The sequence below is a fragment of the Piliocolobus tephrosceles genome, chromosome 12 (genome assembly GCF_002776525.5).
Source record: "Piliocolobus tephrosceles isolate RC106 chromosome 12, ASM277652v3, whole genome shotgun sequence".
NCBI lineage: Eukaryota > Metazoa > Chordata > Mammalia > Primates > Cercopithecidae > Piliocolobus > Piliocolobus tephrosceles.
In genome coordinates, this window is record NC_045445.1 from 2,568,682 (window position 1) to 2,580,824 (window position 12,143).

General features: G+C 39.6%; 1 protein-coding gene across 1 annotated transcript in view; it reads left to right on the forward strand.

The window, feature by feature from the left end:
* The window catches only part of GABRA3 (gamma-aminobutyric acid type A receptor subunit alpha3), a 171,915-nt gene that overhangs the window by 65,807 nt on the left and 93,965 nt on the right, over positions 1-12,143 (forward strand). The window contains exon 2 of the mRNA XM_026451624.1: positions 9,612-9,679. Within this exon, the coding sequence (XP_026307409.1) occupies positions 9,677-9,679 (3 nt within the window). The 5' untranslated portion in view covers positions 9,612-9,676. The remainder of the gene's footprint in view (positions 1-9,611; positions 9,680-12,143) is intronic.

Here is a 12,143-nt window from a genome sequence, read left to right on the forward strand (position 1 = left end):
TCAGAATTACATATCTAATCTTCACAAGTCAAGGAGAAATAAAATCCTTTACAGAGAGGCAAATGCTGAGAGATTTTTTCACCACCAGGCTTGCCTTACAAGAGCTCCTGAAGGAAGCAATAAACATGGAAAGGAACAACTGGTACCAGCCACTGCAAAAACATGCCAATTTGTGAAGACCATCAAAGCTAGGAAGCAACTGCATCAACTAATGGGCAAACTAACTAGCTAACATCATAATGACAGGATCAAATTCACACAAACAATATTATCCTTAACTGTAAATGGGCTAAATGCCCCAATTAAAAGACACAGACTGGCAAATTGGATAAAGAGTCAAAACCCATCAGTGTGCTGTATTCAGGAGACCCACCTCACATGCAGAGACACACATAGACTCAAAATAAGGGGATGGAGGAAGATCTACCAACCAAATGGAACACACACACACAAAAGCAGGGGTTGCAATCCTAGTCTCTGATAAATCAGACTTTAAATCAACAAAGATCAAAAGAGACAAAGAAGGCCGTTACGTAATGGTAAAGGGATCAATTCAACAAGAAGAGCTAACTATCCTAAATATATATGCACCTAATACAGGAGCACCCAGATTCATAAAGCAAGTCCTTAGAGACTTACAAAGAGGCTTAGACTCCCACACAATAATAATGGGAGACTTTAACACCCCACTGTCAACATCAGACAGATCAACGAGACAGAAGGTTAAAAAGGATATCCAGGACTTGAACTCAGCTCTGCACCAAGCAGATCTAATAGACATCCACAGAAATATCCACCCCACATCAACAGAATATACATTCTTTTCAGCACCACATCGCACTTATTCCAAAATGGACCACATAGTTGGAAGTAAAGCACTCCTCCCCACATGTAAAAAACCAGAAATCACAACAAACTGTCTCTCAGACCACAGTGCAATCAAATTAGAACTCAGGATTAAGAAACTCACTCAAAACCGCACAGCTACATAGAACCTGAACAACATGCTCCTGAATGACTACTGGGTACATAAAGAAATGAAGGCAGAAGTAAAGATGTTCTTTGAAACCAATGAGAACAAAGATACAATGTAACAAAATCTCTGGGACACATTTAAAGCAGTGTACAGAGGGAAACTTATAGCACTAAATGCCCATAAGAAAAAGCAGGAAAGATCTAAAAGCAACACCCTAACATCATAATTGAAAGAACTAGAGAAGCAAGAACAAACATATTCAAAAGCTGGCAGAAGGCAAGAAATAACTAAGATCAGAGCAGAACTGAAGGAGATAGAGACACAAAAAACCATTAAAAAAAATCAGTGAATTCAGTGGCTGGTTTTCTGAAAAGATCAACAAAATTGATAGACCACTAGCAAGACTAATAAAGAAGAAAAGAGAGAAGAATCAAATAGATGCAATAAAAAGTGATAAAGGGGATATCACCACTGATCCCACAGAAATACAAACTACCATCAGAGAATACTATAAGTACCTCTACACAAATAAACTAGAAAATCTAGAAGAAATGAATACATTCCTGGACACATACACCCTCCCAAAACTAAACCAGGAAGAAGTTGAATCTCTGAATAGACCAATAACAGACTCTGAAATTGAGGCAATAATTAATAGCCTACCAACCGAAAAAAAAGTCCAGGACCAGATGGATTCAGAGCCAAATTCTACCAGAGGTACAAAGAGGAGCTGGTACCATTCCTTTTGAAACTATTCCAATCAATAGAAAAAGAGGGAATCCTTCCTAATTCATTTTATGAAGGCAGCATCATCCTGATATCAAAGCCTGGCAGAGACACAACAAAAAAAGAGAATTTTAGGCCAATATCCCTGATGAACATTAATGCGAAAGTCCTCCATAAAATACTGGCAAACCGAATCCAGCAGTACATCAAAAAGATTACCCACCACGATCAAGTCGGCTTCATCCCTGGGATGCAAGGCTCGTTCAACATACACAAATCAATAAATATAATCCATCACATAAACAGAACCAATGACAAAAACCACAGGATTATCTCAATAGATGCAGAAAAGGCCTTTGACAAAATTCAACAGCCCTTCATGCTAAAAACTCTCAATAAATTAGGTATTGATGGGATGTATCTCAAAATAATGAGAGCTATTTATGACAAACCCACAGCAAATATCATACTGAATGGGCAAAAACTAGAATCATTCCCTTTGAAAACTGGCACAAGACAGGGATGCCCTCTCCCACCACTCCTGTTCAACATAGTGTTGAAAATTCTGGCCAGGCAGTCAGGCAAGAGAAAGAAATAAAGGGTATTCAGTTAGGAAAAGAGGAAGTCAAATTGTCCCTGATTGCAGATGACATGATTGTATATTTAGAAAATCCCATCGTCTCAGCCCCTAATCTCCTTAAGCTGATAAGCAACTTCAGCAAAGTCTCAGGATACAAAATCAATGTGCAAAAATCACAAGCATTCTTATACACCAATAGCATTCTTATACACCAATAACAGACAAACAGAGAGTCAAATCATGAGTGAACTCCCATTCACAATTGCTTCGAAGAGAATAAAACACCTAGGAATCTGACTTACAAGGAATGTGAAGGACCTCTTCAAGGAGAACTACAAACCATTGCTCAATGAAATAAAAGAGGACACAAACAAATGGAAGAACGTTCCATGCTCATGGATAGAAAGAATCAATATTGTGAAAATGGCCATACTGCCCAAGGTAATTTATAGATTCAATGCCATCCCCATCAAGCTACCAATGACTTCCTTCACAGAATTGGAAAAAACTACTTTGCAGTTCATATGGAACCAAAAAAGAGCCTGCATTGCGAAGACAATCCTAAGCCAAAAGAAAAAAGCTGGAGGCATCATACTCCCTGACTTGAAACTATACTACAAGGCTATAGTAACCAAAACAGCATGGTACTGGTATCAAAACAGATATGTAAACCAATGGAACAGAGCAGAGGCCTTAGAAATAACACCACATATCAACAACAACTGATCTTTGACAAACCTGACAAAAACAAGTAATGGGGAGAGAATTCCCTATTTAATAAATGGTTCTGGGAAAACTGGCTAGTGATATGTAGAAAGCTGAAATTGTATCCGTTCCTTACGCCTTATACAAAAACTAATTCAAGATTGATTAAAGACTTAAATGTTAGACCTAAAATCGTAAAAACCCTAGAAGAAAACCTAGGCAATACCATTCAGGACATAGGCATGGGCAAGGACTTCATGACTAAAACACCAAAAGCAATGGCAACAAAAACCAAAATAGAAAAATGGGATCTAATTTAACTAAAGAGCTTCTGCACAGCAAAATAAACTACCATCAGAGTGAATAGGCAACCTACAGAATGGGAGAAAATTTTTGCAATCTACCCATCTGACAAAGGGCTGATATCCAGAATCTACAAAGAACTTAAGCAAATTTACAAGAAAAACACAAACAACCCCATCAAAAAGTGGGCAAAGGATATGAACATACACTTCACAAAAGAAGACATTTATATAGCCAACAGACACATGAAAAAATGCTCATCATCACTGGTCATCAGAGAAATGCAAATCAAAACCACAATGAGATACCATCTCACACCAGTTAGAATGGTGATCATTAAAAAGGAAAGAACAGATACTGGAGAGGATGTGGAGAAATAGGAATGCTTTTACTTTGTTGATGGGAGTGTAAACTAGTTCAAACATTGTGAAAGACAGTGTGGGATTCCTCAAGGATCTAGGACTGGAAATCCCATTTGACCTAGCAATCCCATTACCAGGTATATACCCAAAGGATTATAAATCATGTTACTATAAGGAAACATGCACACATGTTTATTGTGGCACTATTTGCAATAACAAATACTTGGAACCAACCCAAATGTCCACCAATGAAGGACTGGATTAAGAAAATGTGGTATATATACACCATGGAATATTATGCAACCATAAAAAAGGATGAGTTCATGTTCTTTGCGGGAATATGGATGCAGCTGGAAACTATCATTCTTAGCAAACTATCACAAGGGCAGAAAACCAAACACCGCATGTTCTCACGCATAGGTGGGAATTGAACAATGAGAACACTTGGACACAGGGCCTGGCGTGGGGTGGGGGGCAGGGGGAGGGATAGCATTAGGAGAAATACCTAATGTAAATGACGAGTTAATTTGTGCAGCAAACCAACATGGCACATGTGTGCCTATGGAACAAACCTGCACGTTGTGCACATGTATCCTGGAACTTAAAGTATAATTTAAAAAGAAAGAAAGAAAGAGAGAAAAAATACAAGATGAGCCAAAAAAAAAGAGAAGGGAGACATAATCAAAATAATTTGGGACATTTAGTATGGAAAGAAACAAGAAGAGCAGACAGGGGAACAAGGATCACTTTCGTTAAATCTCTGAAGCTCTTAAATCTTAAAAGGAACAGAAGGCAGACTTTGTTGTGTGGGTCCAAAGGGTAGCACTAAGATAAATGTGCATGTTTGTGCTGGGGTGGAGCAGCTAGAAATGGAAAACTTACAGAGACTGGTTTCAAGAAAATTCAAGAATTATTGGACATATATTTGAGGTAAAACCAGAAAATACAGTATATTATGAGCAATATATTCAACATAAATACAGTGATCACTTGCTGATCGGCTCATCTTTATTTATTATTTCAGATTAGCAGCAAGCAGAAGTACTATAGGGCCTGGCAAATGAGTTCCCTACCAATGGGAGTCTTGCTGAGGTTTAAGGGCGTGTGTGATCATGTATATGTGTACATTATGCATATATGTGCAGACCACTTGAGGATCATCCAAGCACTTCCAATACTGCAGTAAATTTGCAAAAGGAAAAAATAATTGTATTCACCTTTTGTTTCAGAAGATAACATTGGAAGCAAATTAAATCCCTGAAGCAAACAAAGAAAGAGCCAAGCAGCAACTGTAAACAGATCTATAAAAAGAGAAGAAAAATTCCTTCTTATCTTCCATTAATTAATATTTCATATTTGTCTCTATTAAGAATTCTGTCAACAGAGGCTAGACTCTATATATTGTGGCCCTCATGAGTTTCAGTTTAATTCACTGGCCTTTACACTTAATCAAATGAAATGGGAAACTCCTAGTCATTCCTTCACATAGAGGAGCTGAAGTGGTGAGTGGATACTGTCTTCAGTGTCTAGGACCCAGGACCTTAGACATCTGTGTGAGTTCTACCCATTTGGCCTTATGGGTGGCTCATGTGATCTAGTCTCAGAAATAGTGTTAAGCAGCAGCATTAGCTAACATGTACTAAACACTGAATCTGTTCTAACTACTGGTCTAAATACTATCTCCTTAAATTCTCAGAGCAATTCTGAGGTATCATTATCTCAGTTTTCCAGAAGAAATAGGTACAAAGGCACACAAAAAGCAGTGGCAGAGCCTAAATCCAAACTTAGTCATGATTTTAACTACTGTATCATACTTCATCAGGGTTCTTCTCCATGTGTTGTCAGGTGCCTTGCCCCAAGACAGCTCGATTTCTTAGCCAGAAGATGGGGCTAGACACCAAGGCCTAGTGGTCCCTGTGTAGAACACTGGAGTCATGTCAAATATCCCTGCTTTTGCCTGGGCTTGGAGTAGAGGCCTATGGATGGTAACATAAATTCAGAGCCCTCTCTCACTTATGATACCAGGATGCAGTAACAATCCCTTTTCCACACCTGACTGCATGAAGGATTTCTGGTTGATGCAAATCTGGTGCCATTCTTATTTCTAACCTGTTCACTTTCATTGAAAAGGCAAACATTGATTGTTGAGAAAGAAACAGTGTGGGGAACAGCAGGAAAATAATGTTGGGAAGTTTGGTCTAGTAGCTAGCTGGTCTGGTACACTGAACACCAAATCCCTTCTTCCTCCATTTCTATCCCATTTGGAAAGAATCTGATGGGTAAGAAAATTGGAATAGAGGAAGTGGTGTTGAATGAAGAGGAGAGGAAAGAAGAATGGAAGAAAAAAAAGAAATAGAAGAAAGGTACTTAGAAGAGGATTGGAGGAGGCAATATAGATAGAAGACCTTCCTTGGTCACTTTAGAGTTGAGATTGCCATCAAGCCATCCTATCCATTAACTCTTGAGTCCCACCATAACCAGTGTATTTGTCTGTTCTCACGCTGCTATGAAGAAATACCCGAGACTGGGTAGTTTATTTTTTTTTATTTTTTATTTTTAGCAAAGATTTAATTTTTTTCTATTATACTTTAAGTTCTAGGGTACATGTGCACAACGTGCAGGTTTGTTACATATGTATACATGTGCCATGTTGGTGTGCTGCACCCATCAACTCATCAGCACCCATCAACTCGTCATTTACATCAGGTATAACTACCAATGCAATCCCTGCCCCCTCCGCCCTCCCCATAATAGGCCCCGGTGTGTGATGTTCCCCTTCCCATATCTAAGTGATCTCATTGTTCAATTCCCACCTATGAGTGAGAACATGCGGTGTTTGGTTTTCTGTTCTTGTGAAAGTTTGCTGAGAATGATGGTTTCCAGCTGCACCCATGTCACTACAAAGGACATGAACTCATCCTTTTTTATGGCTACATAGTATTCCATGGTGTATATGTGCCACATTTTCTTAATCCAGTCTGTCACTGATGGACATTTGGGTTGTTTCCAAGTCTTTGCTATTGTGAATAGTGCCGCAATAAACATATGTGTGAATGTGTCTTTATAGCAGCATGATTTATAATCCTTTGGGTATATACCCAGTAATGCGATGGCTGGGTCATATGGTATTTCTAGTTGTAGATCCTTGAGGAACTGCCATACTGTTTTCCACAATGGTTGAACTAGTTTACAATCCCACCAACAGTATAAAAGTGTTCCTATTTCTCCACATCCTCTCCAGCAACTGTTGTTTCCTGACTTCCTAATGATTGCCATTCTAACTGGTGTGAGATGGTATCTCATTGTGGTTTTGATTTGCATTTCTCTGATGGCCAGTGATGATGAGCATTTTTTCATGTGAGACTGGGTAATTTCTAAAGAAAATAGGTTTAATTGTCTCACAGCTTTGCATGGCTTGGGAGACCTCAAGAAACTTACAATCATGGTGGAAGGCACCTCTTCACAGGGCAACAGGAGAGAGAATGAGTGCCAGCAGGGGAAATGCCAGACACTTATACCATCAAATATCATGAGATTCACTCATTATCATGAGAACAGCATGGGGTAAACCGCCCTCACGATTCAACTACCACCACCTGGTCCTGCCTTGACATATGGGAATTATGGGGATTACAATTCAAGGTGAGATTTGGATGGGGACACAGAGTCAAACCATACCACCTATAAATTTTATAGACTTTCCCTACTATCTCTCTTCCTATCTGTAGGATGTTGGAAGTCTGCATGACTATCTTACAATTTTACAACCATATTGATGTAGAAAGTTATTCTGTATCAGCAATGTTTTTGCCTGAAATATTGGATTCAAATATAATGGTGGTTTCTTCCATTAATGAATGTATTTTGTTTTATGTATTTGGGGATAGGACAATTGGAGGTCATTATGTCACACAGTAGGTATATGGGCATTTTCTTCTTTAACCAATGAGCCTGAAAATGTGTCTGAAGGGAGAAACCTTAAGGGAGCATATTCTGGGTTCTGAAGTTTTGTCTCTTCTCCTTCAAGTACAGAAATAGCTCCAAATAATCCTCTGCTCTAGATGAGAGCCCAGCTATTTAAAACACAGTTCTAGTTTCAGAGACATGTTATTTTCTGATTAAACTTGGGAGTAAATTGTGTCTTTTGGTGAATTGATTATAGTGTTGATTATTATTAAATGATACTCATAGTCTCTTCTCAAAATGGGAATGTTTATGGATGAGTGTAGTGGCCTTGAGTATATTGAACACATAAATGCCTGAGTAGGGGCACAATATATTAAGCCTAAGGAATGGTTCTGGAAAGTGGGAAATCAACGAGAGCTAAAATACATTTGGGCCAAAACTCAGGTCTGGATGAGTACAACTAATATGGTACAGATGGAGTAGATGTGTTCCCTACCTTTCTGTGAGAGAAAAGAAATAGCACCATAAACTGCAGTAGCCAGCTCTATTATAGACATACATCAAGTCTTGTGTAGGCTTTACTCCTGTTAGCTGTGTTACTAGTGTGCTCAATTCAGGTCAGCTGTGGTGGACTGGAGTGAGACTTGTTTGGTTTACTGTAATCTTGAGGTGTCTGGTAGGCTGAAATGGGCTTTGCAAGGCTGGGATAGCCTGCCTTATCTCATGCTCCATTTGAGGTATGCAGGAATGGGTAGGCTAACTGGGCTGCAGTGGGGGTAAATAGGGCTGAAAGAAGCAGGAAAAGAGAAACTCAGTAGTGGAAAAACTTCACTTCTCTGGGTAACTGCTGTTCTGGATGTTTTTGTCTCCCCACAATCTGTATGCTGCAATTTATGTGATAGTACTAAGAGTTGAGGCCTTTAGAAGGCGATCAGGTCAGGAGGGCTCCACCCTCATGATTGGTATTAGTGCTCTTATAAAAGAAGCTTGAGCAAGCTCCCTAGCCCCTTCCATCATGTGAGGACATAGAAGTCACCACCTATGAGGAATGGACCCTCACCAGACACTGAATCTGCTGGTGCCTTGATCGAAGATTTTCCCAGACTCCAGAACTGTGAGCAATGAATTTATGTTCTTTATAAATTACCCAGTCTAAGGTATTTTGTTGTAACAGCCTGAATGGACTAAGACAGTATTAATTTCCAATTTGGCAAATATGCGACGTGTGATGAGATTAATCCATTCATGCAAAACTTGATGTTTAATGAGCACCATCTGAGTAATAAACCTTTCAGAAGTTCTTGGGTTAGGTGGAAAGATTGACAAGTAAAACAAATGGTTACAGTGAAGGAAAATCAATGCAAAGAGTGTATCAAATAATATCAATTATCTCCAAATATGGGACACTTAACCCCCCAAAAGATTATTTCTCAGTCATGCAAAGTCTATTGTGGATCCAGGCAACTTTCCAGGGCAGTGGGTCCTCCATACATTAGCTCATCATTCCAGACTTTTTCAGTTTTATTGTAGCATCACATCAATGTGTGCTTTTATGATCATCATGACATGGAGGGTCTTGCATTAGACATTAATTGTTCCAGCCATGAGACACACATATTACTTTCTCCCACAGCCAGAACCATCCCTATTGCCCCTCTCTACTTTAAAAAGGCAGGGGAGTGGAAGCACAATCATCCTATCTTCCTAGAAGTGGAAGAGTGTTGGATATTGTAACATTTGTAACCTACTACAGGTAAGGATAAGCCCAGTGAGAGCTCAGCTCCTGTGAATGTCAGGGATCTCTAAGGGCCCTATCTAGACTTTGTTGTTTTGGTATTCTGCTGTCACTTTCAATGATATCTAAAGGGATAGACTTTGAATCTGTACCCAGCATGTTCCCTGTGAAGAGATAGCACAGATGAGAAGTTTTTGAGGGGTTTTCCTTTCTCAGAAGGAGTAAGTTGGCTGTCATTCAGAGTACTGCACTGGACTCTCTCTGAGCTAAGACAAAAACCTTTCCTGACACTCTGTTTTTCTACTTTCTTTCACGCAGATGCAGTGACTGAAGTGAAGACTGACATCTACGTGACCAGTTTTGGACCTGTGTCAGACACTGACATGGTAAGTTCTTGCAAAGTTAAATGTAAAAGAGGATGCACTAGACCAAAGAAAATAAATCGGAGCTTTCCTAAGGCAGGGCCTTGTAGCTATATTCTAAGGAGTCGTCTTTTCTCATATGAATTTCCTACCCTCGCCACCCTAAGTTTAGCCAAATCCATCTTTGCCCTGCTCTCCTCACCTATTCACATGTAATATATATAACCCTTTCAGGGGTGCCCTTATCTTTCTCCCACGACACATCATTCAAAACTTGGTTTGGCTCCCTATCCTCAATTAAACCTTCCCTGACTTCTCCCTTCACACTCTGCTGGCACCACACACGCTGGTACAGATAGGTCATATTAGGAGAGAATTGTGGTGGGGATTCTCAGTAAAGCAGCTTAGTAAAACAGACTTCCAAGAAGTCTGTTCCTTGCAACTGGGCTTCATCCACTAGGGACATGGACTGGCCAGAATGATACAAATAGTTTGGAGAAAGAATCTAAATCACTTCTGGAAACTATTCTTTGTACAGATTTGGGCATGGAGAGAGTTTCACTGCAGATTCAAAAAGGGATAGGGCAGGGCACAGCAGAGCTAGCAAAAGGTGGCCCCTTTCCTCACCATTATCCGTTGTATTCAAAACAAAGAATACAGTGGAGAGTTGAAGCAGAAGGCCCCACTCAAATAGATAACCTATCAATATATAGTGAGTATCAAATATTCAATTGAATAATTATGATTTAGAGACACAAAGAAGCTATTATCTGCTTTGTATACCTGACCATTATTAGATGCTCAATAAGTTTTTGTTGAATGACTGACTTTGTGTTGCAAATAAAAATCCTAGTATCAGGGAAAATATGTTTGAAGATAATGAAATGCCCATGTTCACTACTTAGAGTTTTTTTCTGTATGTCTATTTTCAGTGGGACTACTACCTGGCAGGGGACAAAGCTTCTTTCCACCTGTTGGACTAACACAAACCGTTGTATAGGGAAGTGGTAGAGGTTTTCTTATAGGTAATGCAGAGCCATTGGGTAGATTTTGTTAGGACAGTAAAAATATCTGTGTTGTTTTGGAATGATTGATCTGGTGATCTGTGCAGGATGGAGTACAAAGGGGAAAAGTCTGGAGCCTGACAGTTGATTTAGGCCCATTGATTTTACATGACTCTTCAATCAGCTGCAAGATCTAGGAGTCAGTTGGAAATGCTGGCTAGTTCTCCGGAGAAGAAATAATCAGCATGTGAATGTTTGGAAGTCCAGGCATGGGTAAAGGAGAGGTCTGAACCTTGTCTTTCAAGTGTAGAATAAAGAGAAGGGTGCATTAGACTTCCTTTGAACTCCTCTAGGGCAAGTACCAAGTCTCCATGGCTTCTCTGGCACTTAACAGCATTTGACACACAGGGAGAGCTCATTAAGGGGTATGTATGATATGAGGAATGGAGGAGATGGCTCTTTCTTAGGGATAGCAAGAAAGCCTGTATGTCTTCCTTACCCTCTGTCAACTTGTTGACTAGTAATACCCACAGGCATGTGTTAAAATCCAGGCATGTGTTAAAATTGTTGCCAGTTGGTCATTCAACAAGTACTCCTTAGGAGCCCAACTATGCATTAAAGGGCCCTAGGAAGCTCTATATTCAGAGATCTCACAGGCCATTGGAAACAGCCATACTCACTAGGTGTATGTAGCTCTTTTTCTATTCTTGGGAATTAATTATGAATTAGGATGTTTATAAACAGGATGAATGAAGTGGCTCTTCACACACACATACACTCACTCACTCATTTTCATTCATGTACCAACAACCACAAATAACATTCAGACAAATATACATACACATAACAAATATATACAGGGTACACAGCCCATATACTATTCTAGGAATTCTATAGACACACACATGCAAACAGATACCTAAACCCAGGCATACCAGAGAAGGACATACACAGTCCCTGTTCCAACCAGCTCCTCACTCTGCTGCTTTCTCACCATAGCAGGTGTGTATGGGTGTGCCCAGGCTCTGGAGACATTTCTAAAAATTGGAACTTTCTGTCTATCTCTCTTGAAGTTTCATGTTAAATTGCTTGTTTGTTCTTATTCCACATTATTTAGCTGAAGCAACAGAATAGCACCTTCCTGATAGAGAGGGCAGAGTTTGATCAAATGAATTTCACATTATTTTTAGCTGCATGTCTATCCTGTCACAAGGTAGAATAAGTACAATCACTCTGGCTAAAAAGCATGTTTCAGGTGTTTTGAGAAATGTTTTTTTCTGTACTACTAAGTAGATTGTTCAGTTGATCCCAGGGTCAGGGATGCATTCGGGTAAAGCATTAGGCAGTCTTCTGACTTTGGCAACTAGTTTCACCAAGAATGCAGGCTCCCCTGAGACCACAGACTACCTGGAAAAGTTGATGAAAATTTGGGCTGCCTGGATTCTTGGCTCATTTCCAGGAAAAGAGGGAGTTTTGGCCCAAAA